Source organism: Gallinula chloropus, assembly GCF_964237585.1.
Source record: "Gallinula chloropus genome assembly, chromosome: 27".
In the NCBI taxonomy this organism is placed as follows: Eukaryota; Metazoa; Chordata; class Aves; order Gruiformes; family Rallidae; genus Gallinula; species Gallinula chloropus.
The window spans coordinates 1,265,267-1,283,779 of NC_140112.1; the positions used below are offsets into that span (position 1 = coordinate 1,265,267).

At 50.8% G+C, this 18,513-nt stretch overlaps 2 protein-coding genes across 2 annotated transcripts in view; one reads left to right on the forward strand and one right to left on the reverse strand.

Annotated features, from left to right (window-relative positions):
* Nucleotides 1-2,258: 2,258 nt before the first annotated feature.
* DRAM2 (DNA damage regulated autophagy modulator 2) lies at nucleotides 2,259-17,998 on the reverse strand. Its single transcript, XM_084275766.1, has 9 exons — nucleotides 17,977-17,998; nucleotides 14,465-14,565; nucleotides 11,265-11,422; nucleotides 10,245-10,312; nucleotides 9,531-9,670; nucleotides 6,470-6,647; nucleotides 4,251-4,333; nucleotides 3,228-3,320; nucleotides 2,259-2,610 (listed from the first exon to the last, which is right to left on the reverse strand). The coding sequence occupies exons 3-9, from the start codon at nucleotides 11,393-11,395 to the stop codon at nucleotides 2,503-2,505; spliced, it is 801 nt and encodes a 266-aa protein (XP_084131892.1). The 5' UTR covers nucleotides 11,396-11,422; nucleotides 14,465-14,565; nucleotides 17,977-17,998; the 3' UTR covers nucleotides 2,259-2,502.
* Nucleotides 17,999-18,105: 107 nt separating this feature from the next.
* Nucleotides 18,106-18,513, forward strand: part of CEPT1 (choline/ethanolamine phosphotransferase 1) — a 34,843-nt gene continuing 34,435 nt past the window's right edge. Inside the window, exon 1 of the mRNA XM_084275993.1 lies at nucleotides 18,106-18,120. The gene's annotated coding sequence lies outside the window, so the exon portion shown is untranslated. The remainder of the gene's footprint in view (nucleotides 18,121-18,513) is intronic.

Genomic DNA, 18,513 nt, shown 5'->3' on the forward strand with positions numbered 1-18,513 from the left:
GCAGAGCAGAGAGGGACAATCCCCTCCCTGTCCCTGCTGCCACCCCTCTGCTGATGGTATGGAATATCCCTCTGGTCTGTCTGGCTGTGTTCCCCCCCAAGGTCTTGCCCACCCACAGCCTGCTCAGAAGAGGAACAGTGGGATGACAGCCTGGATGCTGCCCCAGCAGTAGCCAAAACACCCCTGTGTTCCCAACACCCTGCTGGCTACTGGTGCACAGCTCAGTGCCACAAGGACTGTTCTGGAGAAGCCCATCCCAGCCAGACCCACTACACTGCACCCCTCACATGACCAGTGGTGTTAAACCCTCGTGCAGGCTGAGAAACCTGAGCTGTCCACGATGAGGATTCACTGAGGACTCGAGTGGCTGTGGGTTTCTCTCCAGTTTCAGCAGATGTGTTCATCAGCATCCCTCTCAGGCTTACCAAGGGGCTGGGACTCCTTGGCAGGCATCATCTCCAGTGCTTAGGTGCTGCCAGATGCCTCCATCCTTCTTGTCCTTGCAGGGAGGTGTGGGGCTCGTTTCAGGAGTCACGCTGGAGTCACGCCTTGCCCACCCAGCGAGTGACAAAGTCAACCCTGTTCTCAGTGACGGGCTCACAAGGAGCCACTGGTGTCATTTGGGTGGCAGTTTCTCTAGCCCAGGCCTGTCAGTTTGCTGCAGGTGGACAGGAGTGGAGGAAGCACAAGATCCTGAGACCTGGCAAGGTCAAGAAGTACAAAGTCAGCCACTCTTTAACGAGGAAATGCTGATGAACTCACTGGGAGTTGACTGCAACTTCTCACCTTGTCAGGGTGTGGCAGGAGTGGAGCTGCTCCCCAGAGAAGGCTGAGCTTGGGGATCAGTTGGGTGTGAGCAGTGCCCTCACCAGCCAGGGACCTGGGCCAGGAAGGACAGAGCAGGTTGGTGGTACCAGGGTCCATGGGCACCCCCCCAGGCATGGTGATGTGATGAGTGAGGGTCTGGGTCTGTCTGTGCTGACGTGCTGGGAGCAGTAGGAGATGGGACTGGGGAGCCTTGGGGCTGGGGGGGAAACTGGGGGGGTTTGAACTCAAACTCAGGAATGTGCTGGGTTAGGTGGGCTGACTCCTGGAGCTCAGGCTCCTGATTGCCTGTAGTCTGTCTTGGCTGGTTGTCAGTGCCACAACCACAGAGAGATCTGGGGTGGGAATGGTGTTTGGAACAGCCCAGCTGATGGTTGCCAGGAACACCCTCTCCATGCCTGACTGTGATCCATGGGAGAGAGAGGGGAGGGGAAGGTGATGGATGCCTGAAGGGGGGGGGGGTCTCTTCTCCCTCTCCTTTCCAGCTGGCCCTAGGCTCTGCCAGCCCAGGGCACTGTATTTCTGGTGTGCCAATCTCCTGGTTAAACCATTGGCCTAATGAGACTTAAATGAGACAAAGGTTTCTCCAAGCTGAAACATCCTGTTTTTGACATGGCAACAGTTAACCAGAACCTGAGGTTTACATGTTACCTCATGGGAGTGTGTGTGGCCAAGGCTGCAGCTCCCCAGGGAGGTCCTGATCCCTGGGATTTATCAGCACCTGTAATACAGCATTTGGGGAAACCCTCCCCAAGCCCTAGAGCCCTCAGGGGTCTCTGTGAGTCCATGTTATTTGGCTATTTTTGTCCTTTCACTCCTCTGGCACCAGTAGCTTGGCAGATTTTTGGCTCCAGAGCTTGTTTTCACCACGTGGACTGGCTGAGCTCTGGGCTGAACCAGGCTACAAGCACAAGGAAAGCATGACTGCAACACATGCATCCTCTTTTAATCTGGGAGAAAGAGTTGCCCAGGGCAGCCACTGGGATTTCCAGGCCTCCAGCCTAAATTCCTCTCCTGGTGCTTTACCTGCCCCTCTGGGAAGGGAAGATGCCAGCATAAGCTGTTTTGGTGTGGGAGGAAACATGCTTGAGTTTACATCTCTGTAGACTTGAGCAATGCTTTAGGAAGGAAGCTGCACTATTCCTGCTATTTAGGGCTCAAAGGCAGCTCTTGTCATGCTTTCCAAAGGTCTGTTTAACCTCCTATCAAATTTCTTCACTCAGCTTTGGCAGAACTGGAACAAATGTGTATTTTTAAGGCTTCTGGCTTGGTCTGGACATGACTATTGTGTGTAGGAGACACGGGAAAACCCTCAGGGTGAAGACCCTGGCACACCCATGGGGTGTCTGACACTGGAGAGAGGAGGGTGAGGGACTGAGGAGCTCAAATTAGGAGTGAAGGAAGCAATGAGGAGTCGCAGCTCTCTGATAACCTTCATTTAAAACCTTCATTTAATTCTTCCATGACACTGGCATGTGTAGAAATGTTACAGGCTTGTTTACAATACTGGTAACAGTTGCATTGCTGTGTGGGTTAATAGCAAAGCCCTTTATGTCAAGTACAATACAATTACTTCATGGTTTTTTTTTTAAAATATAAAATAAATGCCTAGATATATCAAGTGTTATTGCTATTCAATTCCTGAGTGATGCTGAGAACACGTTCTCTTCACCTTCATTAGATGCTCCCTGCTATCAGCAGCGCCTGGTCGTCAGCCACGAAGCTCTGAGGTGTGTTATAAAGTGTCTGGCCATGCAAGCTGACAACTGCACGCAGGGAAATTTTCTAGACAGGGAAAGGGAAAGAAAACTCAAGTTAACAGGCTCAGTGTGAGAATTTTCAGTCAATCCCAGACTGGTCTGGGTTGGAAGGGACCCCAAGGGTCACAGAGCTCCAACCCCCCTGCCACAGGCAGGGACACCAACCTCCAGGCCTGGAGCTACACAAGGTCCCAGCCAACCTGGCCTTGAACACCCCCAGGGATGGGGCACCCAGCCCCTCTCTGGGCAGCCTGTTCCAGCCCCTCACCACTCTCTCTGCAAAGAACTTCTCCCTAATATCTCATCTCCCCCTTCCCTCCTCCAGCTTCACTCCATCCCCCTTGTCCTGCCAGTCTCTGCCCTTTAACAAGCCCATTCCCCTCCTGTTCCTCTGCTCCCTTCAGGGACTGGAAGGCTGCAATGAGGTCCCCCCACAGCCTTCTCTTCTCCAGGCTGAACCAGCCCAGCTCCCTCAGCCTGTCTTTGTAGGGCAGGTGCTCCAGCCCTACTGCTGCTCACACCACAGGCCTTCCAGCCTGGTGACTGACAAGGTGCCAACGTTGAGCTGAGAAGCAGGTAACCACAGCCCATCCTGCACCATGTCAAGCTTGAGAAGCAGAGAACTTACTATCTTCACTTTACCTGAAAATCACGGATATAGGTGAGGAAAAAGCTGAGGAAGGAGAATGCCAACGACCACTCTGAGACGGTGCTGATGATGTGAGCTGTGTAGCCCTGTGAGACAGTGAGAGGGGAGGGAAACAAGTCAGTGAGAGAAGCTCCTGTTGAAGGTGCAGTGGCACAAAGACAGCTTGCACACACAGCATCCCGGATCCACAACGACTCCCTTTGGAAAGCAACATTTCTTAGGGTAGCTGGAGTCTTTGAGAATGAAGTGCTGAACTCTGGAATGACCAGAACACCTGCTCCAACTGGGATGGCCCTTGCTGGGAATTTAATATCCACCTGCAAAGCCCAAAGGCTCGATCAGAGCGTGGCACAGCTGACAGCTAACCCTCTGCACAATGAGGTTTGGGCCCTCCTTCAGGGGTAAGCAGACTTCTGAGAGGCTCCTTATGCTTTAAATAAAGGGAGGGGAGGGAAAAGCCCTCACAACCAGCCTGCATAATAGTTCCTCCAATAAGTGCCACAGCTCCAGCAGTGCCTGTAGAGGATGGGGACACCAAGGAGACAGGCAGAGCTGTTCAGACCTACACGCCTGTCCCATCCCAGCACTGATCACTTCCCTGGCAGCTCTTTCCCTTGGCTCCTTCAGCCTTTTTCTCCTCCTGACTCCACCAGACACCCACCCAGCAGCAGTCAGGGACTCTGCTCTGCTGCAGCTGGCTGGCATACCAGCTTGAGTATTTCCAGTTACCATTTAACAGCAACTGGGAGTCTCTAGCCAGCACAGGCCTGGTAGTTTTGACAGCTCATTGAGACAGCTCAATTACTGCCCCTGAAGGAGGCTAATTTAAAATAACACTTGAACCTGCAACTGTTTTGCTGAGAGAGGAACTGCAGCAAGTAGCTGCATATTGTCAACTCCTAAAGCCCACTTGTCCTCTCCCATCTCAGGCACGTGCACACAACTGCAGGAAGCCCCCAGATGCACATGGCACTGGGTTTTGGTCTCTATTTATTTTCTCCACTCAAATCACTTACTTTTTCCTGTGAGTCCCAGTGCAGCTTCTGCACGAGATTCGTCCCGTAGAGGCCACTGTATAAGACAACTGAGGAAACAAACACTGCAGAGAGGGGTGTTAAGGAAGATTCCAGACCAAGAATGAACAACTTGGAAATTTCAGACTCAGCTCTGGATTGTGTCACACTGAGGCTGCAAGGACATCACTGTGTGCTGTCCACAGGGTCTCCTGAGCTGTTAATTGAGAAAATACTGATAATTTCCCTTTTCTTCCCCTTTCATATCACAGAATCCCAGGGGTTGGAAGGGACCTGGAGAGCTCCTGGGGTCCAAGCCCCCTGCCAGAGCAGCTCCCCAGCTCATCTTGCACAGGGCGGCGTCCAGACGGGGCTGGAATCTCTCCAGAGATGGAGACTCCACACCCCCTGGGCAGCCTGTCCCAGGGCTCCCTCACCCTCACTGGGGAAAAGTTCTTCCTCATGTTGGTGTGGAACTCCCTGTGCTCCAACTTGCAGCCATTGCCCCTTGTCCTGTTCCCACAGACACTGAAAAGGGGCTGCCCATTTCCCCCTGCATCCCATACTGAAGATATTTATAACCATTAATAAGGTCCCCCCTTAGTCTTCTTCTCTCCAGGCTGAACAGCCCCAGCTCACTCAGCCTTTCCTCACAGGGGAGATGTTCCAGGCCCTTCAGCATCTTTGTAGCCTCCTCTGGACTTTTTCTGGGACATCCCTGGACATTTCCTATCTATCTATCTATCTATCTATCTATCTATCTATCTATCTATCTATCTATCATTATTTCTACTGCTTTACTTCCCTCTAGTTTTGGCTTGACCATGCTGGTTCAAAACCCTCTACAGATGTGAGGTTTGTGGGGTTATGACATCTGTAAAAGGTTCCTGCAGCAGATCATGTTGTTCCATTCCAGTCTTCCCCAATGGTATTTGGCTCCCAGCTGTTCAAAGCTGGAAATCTCACTCTCTGTCAGCACCAAAATTTCTCCTAGGGACAGCAATTCTCTAAGTCTCACAGGTGACTTCCTTGCTCTGTGTCAAGTCTCCTCAGGAAAGGGTCCTTCTCACTTCTAACCAGCAACTATTGCTCCTCCTCTGGCTAGTGCAGATTATATCATCTTACAGTAGCAGGAATGGAAGCTCAGTGAGATGCTCTGTCACTGGGCAGACTGGTTTAGTGTTGGTTTTGGCTGCCAGCCTGGAAATAAGTGGAATTGATGGGAATTAAATCAGTGGCCTTGATTCAGCTGCAGGAGGGACAGCATGTAAGCAATGGCTTTTGCACTTGTGGAGTGTAAATCTGAAAGCTTTAGTGTTGCAGTCCTGACACACAACTGGGTCATAATGGTGAGGTCCATCAGGATGAGCAGAGGAACTGCTGGGGTTCAGTTTCCTGATGGTGAAGTGACTCCAACAGGGAAACAGCCTCTTTTTCTGGAGGGGTTTGTCCACATTTCTGTACAACTCACAGCTGCTTCCAGCACTCAGAATTCAAAGTTAGGAGAGGTGATGGATTCCAGAGCTGTGGGCAGTTCAGAGGGAATGCTCATCAGAAATGTCTTGCCTCTGTGGCTGCAGGATGGGCAGGGGAGGAGATCAGAGGTTGATTGTCTCCTCTGACTCAGTTTTGGCAGTGTGCTGCAGAGCTGTGTCTCTAACAAATTCCAGCCCTTTGAAGCTGCTCTGGGAGCCAGCTGGCACAGCACAGCCCTGCTGCACGTGGTTAGCTTAGCAGTATTTTCTTTTACACCACGTTCTGTACTGGTCTGGTAGTTGTGTCCCACTATAAAGCTTGCTGCAGCCATCCTGTCACCAGGGAACAGATGCCTTTACTTTTTGCCTGGCTTTTTACCCCTCTGTTAAAACCACCCATCTCCTAAGCACATGGCCCTTTCTCCCCATCTTTCATCATCACAGTGAGACCTCTTTGTGATAAACTCTTATTTTGCCACACTCTGTGTGCAGGACAAGAGAGGACAAGGGGTGATAACCACCCCTCTTACCTTTCCTTATTACCCAGTGACTTGCTTGTGGGCTTAACCTGATGCTTCCCTTTTTCCTCAAGTTCCCAGGCTGTGAATTGTTAGCATGATACAAGCTGTATCATGTAGAAGGTGAGAGGCCTTCTGGGGCACAGCCTTTCCCACTGGTAGGCTGAATTAACATAGATGCTGCCATTGGTGAAGGCTGCTCTGTTCTAGGGGGACAGCAAAAGGATACTGCTCACAATGCTTGAACTGCACCAGAGCAGCAGGGTCAGGCGGATCCAGAAGATGTCCTTGCTGTGAACTTCTGGCTGCATCAGGTAAGACAGGATGGTCTGAACCAGCATGTAAATGGCCCCGACTCCGAAGGTCAGGCAGGCTCCCACCACGTGGATGTAGTACAGAATGCATTTCTAGGGCAAGAAAGCACAACCTGGCTTCATTTTAAACTCTCAGAACAATTTTCTTCTGTAAACCTTGGGCACCCCACCCACTCCATTACCTTCTCACATCCCAAGCTAAACAGTTCTGCAACATGTGAGGTATTTAGGAGACCTTTCTTGGAAGCCCTGTAGAGAGTCAGCTGGAAGCTGGCACCTGCCCAACCCTCTGTAATTGCTGCTTTTGTTAAGTTCTTGTGGCTAAGGCACAGGTCACAGCTCTAATTTAACTGCAGGGATTTGCAAGAGCTGTTCTCATTAGCTGTAGTGGACACAGTGTGGAGTGAAGGCATCTCTGCAGCTGGGCAGGTAATGAGCTGGGCAGGCTGTTTGCTGAGCAATTCTATCCCAGGAATCTACATCTGTGAAAGGTAACATATTCCAGGGAAAACATGACAATGTTCTAGTGCCCATAATGGGATTAAAAATAATGAGGTTTAGTTCTTCTCTGAATTCCTTTGTTTGAATCAGCCTTGCTTGTCAAACCACTGACTTCACGTGCTCAGAGGGAACAAGGTTCATGCTGTTTCACCTTTAAAACACCACAGAGAATCAGCTGTCAAATAGTAAAAATGATGGCTACTAGAAGTTATTTCCAGAAAAAAAGTAATCTAACTTAAAATTTATGCCCTGAGAAATCATGTCATGGTGCTGATTGTGCAATGCAAGGCCTGGCAGCCTCCCTGCACTCTGCTCCTGTGGGTGATCTTTTATGCCCTAAAGCAGGAGACTGACTGTGTATAGAATCATAGAATCCCAGACTGGTCTGGGTTGGAAGGGACTCCAAGGATCACAGAGCTCCAACCCCCTGCCACAGGCAGGGACACCAACCTCCAGGCCTGGAGCTACACAAGGTTGCCCAGGGCCCCATCCAACCTGGCCTTGAACACCCCCAGGGATGGGGCACCCACCCCCTCTCTGGGCAGCCTGTTCCAGCCCCTCACCACTCTCTCTGCAAAGAACTTCCCCCCCAATCTCTCATCTCACCCTTCCCTCCTTCAGCTTCACTCCATCCCCCTTGTCCTGCCAGTCTCTGCCCTTTAACAAGCTGATTCCCCTCCTGTTCCTCTGCTCCCTTCAGGGACTGGGAGGCTGCAATGAGGTCCCCCCACAGCCTTCTCTTCTCCAGGCTGACCCAGCCCAGCTCCCTCAGCCTCTCTCCATAGGGGAGGTGAAAAAACCACACACCAGGTGTATGTTACTGGGGAAATATTAAGATCATGAACTGAAGCCACCTTTTCCTCACAACCTCCACGTGCACCTTATGTACACAAAGGAGAGGGAAGTGCTGCATCCCCAGTAGAACAGAGGTGGGGATTTATACTGAAACAGCCAATACCCAATGTGCAGGGGCACGTGCTCCAAAACCCTGCCATGCTCAGTGCTGAGGAGCCACCAGAGAAAAAGTCTTTGTCCTATATGGGAGGAAATCAATAGCCACAAGTAGAATAAAGCAACAGCACTGGCTGAACAGCAGGAATTCAAGTTCCCAAGAGGATCAGTCCTGTCCTCCTGCTTTGGCTCCCAGCAGTGAGAGCTGTGTGGAGCTCTCTGCCTGACTGTGGCTGTTCCCAGATCCCCTTTGTTTGTCTTTGTGTAGTTTCACACTTCAGTTGTCTTCAGGAACTTGTGGATTCCAGGGGGATTTAGCTCCTTTTGCCTCTGGAGTGGCCCTCAACCAGTCCTCAGCACCACTTGGATGTGCAGAGACCTCTCTTCCAATTATTGTCTGGTTCAAGATTAAATGTTACACAAACTAATTAACAAATTAACATGGCCCTTCCTTATTTGTACTATCTGGAAACCTTCAGAAAGTAGACATACCCTCTCCTAACCAGTGGCAAAGGGAAAACACAGAGTTAAACACAGCTTGGGAGGCTTTTTCTTGCTCAGTGTGGTAGGGGAGACTTTGACCTCTGCATACAGCTCTATAAAATGTAAATAGATTGAAACCTCAAAAAAAACCCTTAAAAAAACCCCAACAAAGAACCAAAAACCCCCCAAACCAAACTATTAGTGTGCTGAGATTTCTAAGACCAGGGTTGCTGAAGCAACTAGAGAGCTGTGCTACAGGAAAAGGAGAAAGGTGGAGCTTCCAGGGAGCTTTTTCCTCTCTGCTTTTCCTTGGCTCTAATCCAGTGGGAGACCAAGGTGACACCGCAGCCTCTAGTGGCAAAAGGCACCACAACAAGCCCTGAAAATCTCAGCTTGTCAGTAATATGATGAGGCTGGTGAAGTGCCAAACTGTCTTGTATGTAAGAGCCAGTGATGGGAACACGGTCCTGCTGACAGTGTGATATGGGAGAACAGCAGATTTGGGATAAAACAAAGTAGAGAGGAGGGGGAAAAACACCAGGAGGGGCAAACTCCAAGCTGTTTGATGCTGTGGATTTGCAAAAAGTAGGCAGGTTTGAAGGGAAATCTACCTAGGACAGTAGATTTTTCAGAGCTGGACTTCTTGTGGGTTTGGGTGTTTCTGTTTGCTTTCCTTTTAGTTCTTAGAATTTTTGACTATTTGGCTGTTGATTCTCTTGAGTCAAAACACAATATAATTATGGTCTTTTAACCTGGAGCTAAGGCTTTCAGATCTCCTGTGAGTTTAATTTCTGCAGGGTTTATGGGTTTCTTAATGGTTTGGGATTTCCTGAATGGCTGTTCCCAGTGGATAAAGCAGTTAAGAAATGAGCAAAACATTCTAACCCAAAACTTGGGGTTTTTTTCTGGTTTTCTCAAGGGAATTCAACAAAAAACCATGTTTGCTCTAAAAGGTTTTGTTTCAGTAAACAGATATTTAGGTAACCAAACACACACACACACCTCTGGGGAGCTTCAGGGTATTAAAAGCAAGATACAAACCTGGAAATTTGCAATAATGCAAAGACCAAAACAGCTCATCAGTCCTACTGTAAGGCCAGTCTTGTTAAGCTTGAGGATCTTGGATTTATCTGGATTCAAAGCATAAACTTGCTTGTATCTGACATACATGGTAGCCATCCCTGGGAATGAAGAACCCAAAAGCAGGTAAGATTTTTCAGCTGATGAGCAGGCTGTCCTTGGTTAACTGGGAAGATGCTGAGTGACAGAGGCAACTATTTAAAATACAAAACCTGGTTTATGGTACCCTGAAATAGGAAAGCTGGGAGTCTGGAAGTCAAAACTGAAAGAATATAATGGTAAACAAGTCAGCTGACTAGAGTTTTGTGATCTCTTGCATTGAAAGGCATACTAGGTTGGTTCCCCCCCCCACCTCCACCCCCTCCATAATCACAGTGCAAGTCAATTTACTGCCCTGAATTTCCATTTCCATTTCTTTCACTAGTGTGTTGGGTTTTTAAAATGCACTTTTGGCCTTCTGGAGTCTGCAGTTGTCATGCTGGGTTTGTGGAGAATATCCCTGACATGTGCTTTCCTCTGAATTGCTTGAGAGAATTAAGATTGCTTGCTTAGAATTTTGTTTTTGACTGAGAATTATGGGCTGTCTAATGATCTGAATAAGGAAATGATATTGTTTAAAGCCATGTGTATTCCAGAACTGCCTGCAGGTCACCCAGGACAGCTTTCTATACTCACCCAAGAAAGCTGAAATATTTAACATGATCCCAAATAAGCATCTTTCAGGTGGTATTGTCCCTGTATCACTGGAAGAGATAAATGGAGAGAGAGTTATCTATCTACACTGAACTCACCTGCCACCCAATTTGACTTATTTCAGTCTACAAAGGAACCACAAGAAATAGATTTGTGGCAAAACCCCCTCACAGGTACTTTCACTTGATTTCTCATCTCTCTGTGAGCTGCAGAATAAACATGGTAAAGACACACTGTCCTCAGAACAAGGAACAAACATACTTGGTGCAACCATTCCCCTTACATCCCCCCTCCATAAAAGGTGAACAAGGGATCTTAAAGCTGGAAAAACGAGGAACATGGAAACCTGAAAGCCCAAAACTCAGGTCCTTATGTACAGCCATGAGGCAATGCAGCTGGGAGTATCAATCCCAGCATGGATTTACTGGTGCAGCTAAGCCTGGTGACAGGAAGATGGTTTACTCTGGAGAGAGGGTTGGAGATGCACCCACAGGTTTTCTTGTTCATCATCATTTTAAGGATACATACCCAGAGCCACAGCTTAAAGGTGAGACTTCTGCACAAACCCAAAGTTACACACAGGTAACTATAAGCAGGAGCTTTACAACTGGGAGTTAGGTAAGAGCTGCTGTTTAAGGTTTGGAGCTGGGGAAGAATTCACAGGGGTGAGAGGCCAGTTTGGTACTATGATGAACAGTCCTTGGCAGGACAAGGGGGATGGAGTGAAGCTGGAGGAGGGAAGGGGGAGATGAGATATTAGGGGGAAGTTTTGTACAGAGAGAGTGGTGAGGGGCTGGAAGAGGCTGCCCAGAGAGGGGGTGGGTGCCCCATCCACGGGGGTGTTCAAGGCCAGGTTGGATGGGGCCCTGGGCAACCTTGTGTAGCTCCAGGCCTGGAGGTTGGTGTCCCTGCCTGTGGCAGGGGGTTGGAGCTCTGTGACCCTTGGGGTCCCTCCCAACCCAGCCCAGGCTGGGATTCTATGATTCTGTGAACGTTACTGACCTGATGTAGGGCACCAGAGGGTCGACGTGGTGCAGGACGATGGCAGTAATGTATGAAAACACAAAAGATGCAGCTGACCAAACAACCAGAGCCACAGGCAAGACAGAGAGACCTTGCTGAAACCACCACATTTCAACGCCGACTTCTACCTCTGAACACTGTGAGGAATCAAAGACAAAGGGTTGCTAAGATTTCTCAGTGACTTTGCTTTTCTTGAGGCAGGTTGCCTCAAATACAGGAATTCCATACTGTGCTCAGGCCTGTCCTGCAAACCCAAAGAGAGCATTCGACTTCATGGCAGAGAAGCAACCATAAATAGGCAGAAATAACACCTTGAGGTGTTTATTCTGAGATTCTTAGAAGAATGAGATGAGATGATGGTGAATGAGACACTTAACACGAGCCAGCAGTGGCTCTGGCAGCTGGGAAGGGCGATGGGATCCTGGGCTCCATCAGCAGAGGGGTGGCAGCAGGGACAGGGAGGGGATTGTCCCTCTCTGCTCTGCCCTGGGGAGGCCCCATCTGGAGTCCTGTGTCCAGAGCTGGGGCCCCAGGACAAGAAAGATGTGGGACTGGTGGAGAGGGGTCAGAGGAGCCACGGAGATGCTCAGAGGGCTGGAGCAGCTCCCCTGTGGAGAGAGGCTGAGGGAGCTGGGCTGGTTCAGCCTGGAGAAGAGAAGGCTGTGGGGGGACCTCATTGCAGCCTTCCAGTCCCTGAAGGGAGTAGAGGAACAGGAGGGGAATCAGCTTGTTAAAGGGCAGAGACTGGCAGGACAAGGGGGATGGAGTGAAGCTGAAGGAGGGAAAGGTGAGCTGAGATATTGGGGGGAAGTTCTTTGCAGAGAGAGTGGTGAGGGGCTGGAACAGGCTGCCCAGAGAGGGGGTGGGTGCCCCATCCCTGGGGGTGTTCAAGGCCAGGTTGGATGGGGCCCTGGGCAACCTTGTGTAGCTCCAGGCCTGGAGGTTGGTGTCCCTGCCTGTGGCAGGGGGTTGGAGCTCTGTGATCCTTGGGGTCCCTTCCAACCCAGACCAGTCTGGGATTCTATGATCATGAAAAAAAGAAACCAGTGCCACTTCCTTACATGTCTCAGCACTTGCTGCTGCCAGAAGAAAGTCATATGGGTCACTGTGAATAACTGACTCTATTTTCTTCTTACCCTTGTGCCATGACACTGTGTTAGAATTAGTGAGGCTGACAGAGAACATGTCCCAGAAGTGACAGTTTAACTGATAGTGTCTGTTGTGGAGCCCCTCAACTCCATTAACAATCCACTGGGCAGACATGGAGAAAATGACCTAAAATGACTTTAATATCTGCACTCATTTACTACCTGTTGTGCTGGGTGACTCAACATCTGGTAGAAGGATCCCTTAAATAAGCTCTCAGATATCTATGAGCAAGAGCTGATACAACCACCTTCAAACTCCAGGGCTACTCATTCCTGGTAGCAGCTACCAAGATTTTACCAGTGGGAGGACAAAGTCCATTTACAGTGGAGAAGGAGCTCGCTCTCTACTCACACTACCCAGCTCCATAAGTTAAAGCTCTTTGCACCCTCCCTTCAGGTATTTCTACACATTGATGAGATCCTACCTGAGCCTTCTCTTCTCCCTGTGTTTTATGCCATTTCACCCATAGCATTACCCTTACGCTTAGACTGGTGAGAAGAGTATGGGAAGTGTTTTGCTATGGCTGAAACTGGAGAATGTAAATGGAATATGAAACAGGAAAAACATGAAGAGCAAATAAAAGAGTACCCATGCAAGCACAGCCAGGCAAAGTATGGGAGAAAAGCATAATAACATTGAGACAAACTAGGAAGGAGTGCAGCACTGAGAGGTCTGAGGAGGTGGGCACTGCCTGGAGAGATGAAAAGAAAGGGGAGAACAAAAAGGAGAAGATGGGAAGCACCAAGTCTCTCAGGAGCAAAAAGAAGTTGAAACAAAAGTGAGTGAATCTTGCAACAGGTTGGAGCTGATCAACCCCTTTGCATCTCACTTAGGAGACCTGAGCACTCCCGTGCCATGGGATTGCTGCCCACAGCAGGTGTTCAGGATAAGACCTGGCTCACAAAATCATAGAATCAGAGGGGTTGGAAGGGACCTGGAGAGCTCCTGGGGTCCAACCCCCCTGCCAAAGCAGCTCCCCAGCTCATATTGCACAGGGCGGCGTCCAGACGGGGCTGGAATCTCTCCAGAGATGGAGACTCCACACCCCCTGGGCAGCCTGTCCCAGGGCTCCCTCACCCTCACTGGGGAAAAGTTCTTCCCCAGCTTGGTGTGGAACTCCCTGTGCTCCAACTTGCAGCCATTGCCCCTTGTCCTGTCCCCACAGACACTGAAAAGGGGCTGCCCATTCCCCCTGCATCCCATACTGAAGATATTTATAACCATTAATAAGGTCCCCCCTTAGTCTTCTTCTCTCCAGGCTGAACAGCCCCAGCTCACTCAGCCTTTCCTCACAGGGGAGATGCTCCAGGCCCTTCAGCATCTCTGTCCCCTCCTCTGGACTCTCTCCTCATACCTTTACACTGCCCTTTGCCAGTGGGTGTGTGTAGGAGAGCTTGCCAACAGATTCATCCCATAATGCCTAACAATAATCCACACATTTACCCAAAAGTGGTGACTTGTGCTTGTGCTGCTTTTGAGCCTAGAATATTAGTGGCTCAGACAAGTTTTGGTGTTCTCCAGGGAGGTAACAAAGCCAACTCTAGCTGATAGGTCTTGAAAAGAATGTACAATTCTTGTAAAATTCAAGGTTCAGCTGCTCATAGGGAAAATGAAGCAGATGAAGGTGTCTACCAGGAGATGCAGTGAATAAGAACAGAGAGAGAGAATGAAAGGTGAGTCCTTTCTTACCCCTCAGCTTTCATTTTTAAGCTAAGTATTACAGCATTTACCTCTAATGTTGATTTTCCTTTTAAGACTGCAATGCAGTGAAATTACTACTGAATGGAACTTCACAATCCCAGCTCCTTTTTGAGTGAATGAGGAATTTGAAAGAGAAATGCATATTTTTCATGGCATTCTCTCTTACAGATGTTTGTTACATGTCTGGGCATGTAATTCAAAACTTCCAGCAGTCAATCTGATGCTTACATTTTACTCTTCCTTGAGCACTGAACTGTTAGTGGTGCCTTCACTTTATTTCTGAGCTCACACATTTTTGCCTGAAAGCAAAGAAACAATATGCCACCTACCTGAGAACAAGAGCATCCAAAGAAATGTGACCTCAAGGGGAATCCAAAGCCATCCTTCTGGTGAAGTTCCACATTGGCTTCATGGTTCTTTTCCTAAATCCCTGAGATATAAAGGAAAATAATCAAGGTGTGACTCTATACTTTACAGTATTTATTCTCCTTCTATTAGTCCTTGGATGGTTTGTCCAACACAGTGTGTTTTCCAAGAGGTTTAAGGAGTGAAGCTTGGGCATGGTGGGATGGTAGAAATGCAGAAACACCAGATTTTTAAAGACTTTGTGATTTAAAAAGACTTGCCTACACAAAGATTTAACTCAATATGCTCTCAAGAAGAAAAACAAGAGTGCAAGTGCTTTAATCCAATTAAAAGAGAACAATTGAATGCAATTTAAAAGAGAACAGGATGCAGAGTCTCCTTTTGTTGTGGGTGTGCATCCCAATGGGATGCTGGTGCCCTGCTAAGTATGGGGCAGGATGGGTGCTGAAGCAGCCTGAATTTAATCACACCCCCCACAACCCCTGCCTTCTCCTCAGGTAAAGAACAGCAGCTGCTGTTTTCACAGGTTGGAGAGGAGATGCTGTGCTGTGTTCCTGTCTGCTGGTGCCATCCACAAGTCACACAGACAACTGCAGCTTTTGGGTGCTGGTCAGACACAGCCCCAGACTAGGCATGAGTGCAACCTCTGCTGCCACTTAGCCCAAAGCTAAGGGCTGGACATTAATTGTGCTCACTTTCATGTGGTCAGGTGTAAAAAGCAGTGTTGTAGCTTCAATTACAAGCTGGGAGCTCTGGGGAGGCACAACTTCTGACCCTGAATCCAATGGTACAGGGATTAGAGCTGCAGAGAAAACTGCAGCTCTGGCCCCTCTTTCTTTCCTGGACTCAACCCCTGACAAATTCTCATTACTCTCACCACTGTTTTGTAATCTTTTTTCACCACTAAGTTCTCCATCTCAGCTCTGTCCAGATCTTCCCATAATTCTACAGGGGTCATAGAACAGTCTGGGTTGGAAGGGACCCCAAGGATCATAAAGCCCCATGAAGGGGGAGTTGAAGTGTGTTAAAAAGCAGAAAAACCTCAACTGAGGCATTTATTCTCTTGTGATTTGATATTTTTTTACTCAACTGCATCCTAGTCAGCACGTGGGACAAAAGGACTCTAACCAGAGGCAGTAAGTGGAGTGTCTGGGCAAGCACAGGTGCATAACCCTGGTCAGGCCCCATCTGGAGTGTTGTGTCCAGTTCTGGACTCCCTGGGATCAAACAGACAGGGATCTCCTGGAGAGAGTCCAGAGGAGGGACATGGAGATGCTGAAGGGCCTGGAGCATCTCCCCTGTGAGGAAAGGCTGAGGGAGCTGGGGCTGTTCAGCCTGGAGAGAAGAAGACTAAGGGGGGACCTTATTAATGGTTATAAATATCTTCAGTATGGGATGCAGGGGGAATGGGCAGCCCCTTTTCAGTGTCTGTGGGGACAGGACAAGGGGCAATGGCTGCAAGTTGGAGCACAGGGAGTTCCACAGCAACATGGGGAAGAACTTTTCCCCAGTGAGGGTGAGGGAGCCCTGGGACAGGCTGCCCAGGGGGTGTGGAGTCTCCATCTCTGGAGAGATTCCAGCCCCGTCTGGACGCCGCCCTGTGCAATATGAGCTGGGGAGCTGCTTTGGCAGGGGGGTTGGACCCCAGGAGCTCTCCAGGTCCCTTCCAACCCCTGGGATTCTGTGACTCTGTAATTCTATAACAAGGCACATCGAATCACTGGGAGGCAGGAGGGAATCACCTCACAATCTGCTACCTGGGAAGTCCTGAAATAGATTATTATTAACACCCCATCTTGTCTTACTGTTTCCAACAGCAAGAAAGAAAACACACTCAAGCTCCCTGGTTTTTCACAAGGTCCTTTGCCAAGTGCTTATACCATGGCAATGCCTACTCTCTTTTCAACATAACTCATTGTTTTAACCACTTATCCTGATCTGTAGGTACTTCCATGTCCTAAGGTTTTAAGCCAAGGATTAAGTATCACACAACTTTCCTCCAACAGACATTGTCAAATCATCAAGGGTGGGTCAAGGGAGTGTTTGAAAACCACAGAAGCTTTTAACCATCTCTCAGGTTTTTCTTTAAGGGTAGGAAGTGTGCAGCAGCATCCTGCCCAGGAATGAGCAAGCAGAAGAGAAACTACAAGTGAAACTACAAAAAGTGGCCAAGGCTATTAATGGCAGAAAGCTAAACCTATCTAGAGTGACAAAGCAGAGAAGATGGTCAAAGTATGTGTGGAAAAGGGAAATATCTGAATTAAAGCTGGTGTCCTGCCTCTCTGCCTGCCTCTTCACTGTGCTCTCAGCAAGGCAGGCAGAGGCAGGGCTGTAGGAAGGGATTGCTGCTCCTCCTCCCCAGCAAAACACTCCCAACACTGTGCTGAAGGAAGGCAGAACAATGTGCATCCCTGAGTGAACAGAAAGGTGGGATGGGGATGAGTCAAAAAGGGGTTGGCCATGTCCATTTGTGCAACTCATTGCCAGGGTCAGACTGATAACAGCGGTTAAAGGTCGTTCATCCTCACAGGACTAGCAGTAAGGAGGCAGGAGATGTGTCACCTTTGTTGTTCCCACTGCAGGGTAATGGCAGGTGACTCATTTTGAGTGTTTTCTCAGCACAGACACCCAAACACTTGCTCTGAAATCTCTGGGCTATGGGGGGATCAGCCTTCAAGGGGCTGAGCTGAGGATCTTTATGGCTAAACCCCTGTTCCCCAGCTGGGGAAGGGCAGGGCGCCAAACCAAACAGCACCAGGCACAAGCTGCCATGCCAGAGGGATGGACCCGGGTCTGGTTTAGAGACCTGGCACCGTGTGACACCAGCAGAGCTGGGTGCCCAGGGCAAACACACTCTTACCTGTCAGCACAGCCTGAGAAAAACAGCCAGAAGTGTCTGAGAGCTCAGGGGGGAGCGCAGGGGACAGGAACCCCCGGCGAGGTCGCTGAGAGGGGCTGGAGGTGCCTGGGGCAGCTCCGGGGGAGGGGAGAGGAGAGGGGCCGGGCCGGGGGGAAGGGGAGATGGAGGCCCGGGGACAGGGAGGCGAAAGGACGGAGGGGCTCGATGCGACCCCCGGGGTAAGGGGCGGTGCTGGGAGGACGGGGACGGGGGTCAGGGCTGGGGGCGGCCACCGGGGCTCAGGGCGGCAGCTGGAGGAGCGACGGGGGCACAAGGGCTGGAGGGGCCAAGGGAGCGGGTTGTGACGGGGCTGGAGGACACCTGAGGTGCCTGAGGGTGCCTGAGGAGCGGCGGGGAAGGCAGCGGCGAGGGCTGGCGGGGGGTCGGGGCGGAGGATGCCCGGGGATGCCGCCGGGACACCGGTGGGGTCTCTGCGGAGGTGACGGGGGGAGGCGGAGGAAGGGGGGGGGGCGCTGCGGGTTAAGCCGGGGATGCCACGGGCGGTGGGTGAGTCGTCATCCCTGTGTGTGTCGCCCCCCGTCCCCCTCCCCGTCCCTCAGACCCCCCCCCCGTTACCTCAGCCGCTCCCGCGCCGTCCCCGCGGCGGCCTCGCGCCGCCCCGCCCCTGCCCGCCCCGCCCCGCCCCGCCGCCGCCACCCGCCTCCTTTCCGGCAGTCGCAAAAGGGGCGTAAAAGCGTCGCCCGGTGTCGGGAGGCCGAGGTAGCTCTTGGCGGTGGGTTCGGGGTTGGTCTTTGGGGGTCTGCCCGCGGCTCCGGCCGTGGTGGGGTTCCTGAGGGACAGGGGCACGGGGAAGCGGGTGCGGGGGACACCTTGGGGTCGGGGCTGAGCTGGGCCTGTGCTGCGGGCCGGGCTGGGGTATCCCCGGCCGGCCTGGGCGCGGACGGGGCCTGGGGGCTGCCGCCGCCGCTGGGCCGGGCTGGGGGCGAAGGGGTCGGCCGAGCCGAGAGGTGCCCTTGTCCTGCCTTCCCCTGCCCCGGCTGCTTGCCGGCGGGCGGCCAGGCCCGGGTGAAAGTCCTGCGGGAGCCGGGCAGTAGGGGGTTGGCTGTTCCGGGGGGCGAGGCGGGCTGGTTGTGTTCTCTCCCGGGGGGGCAG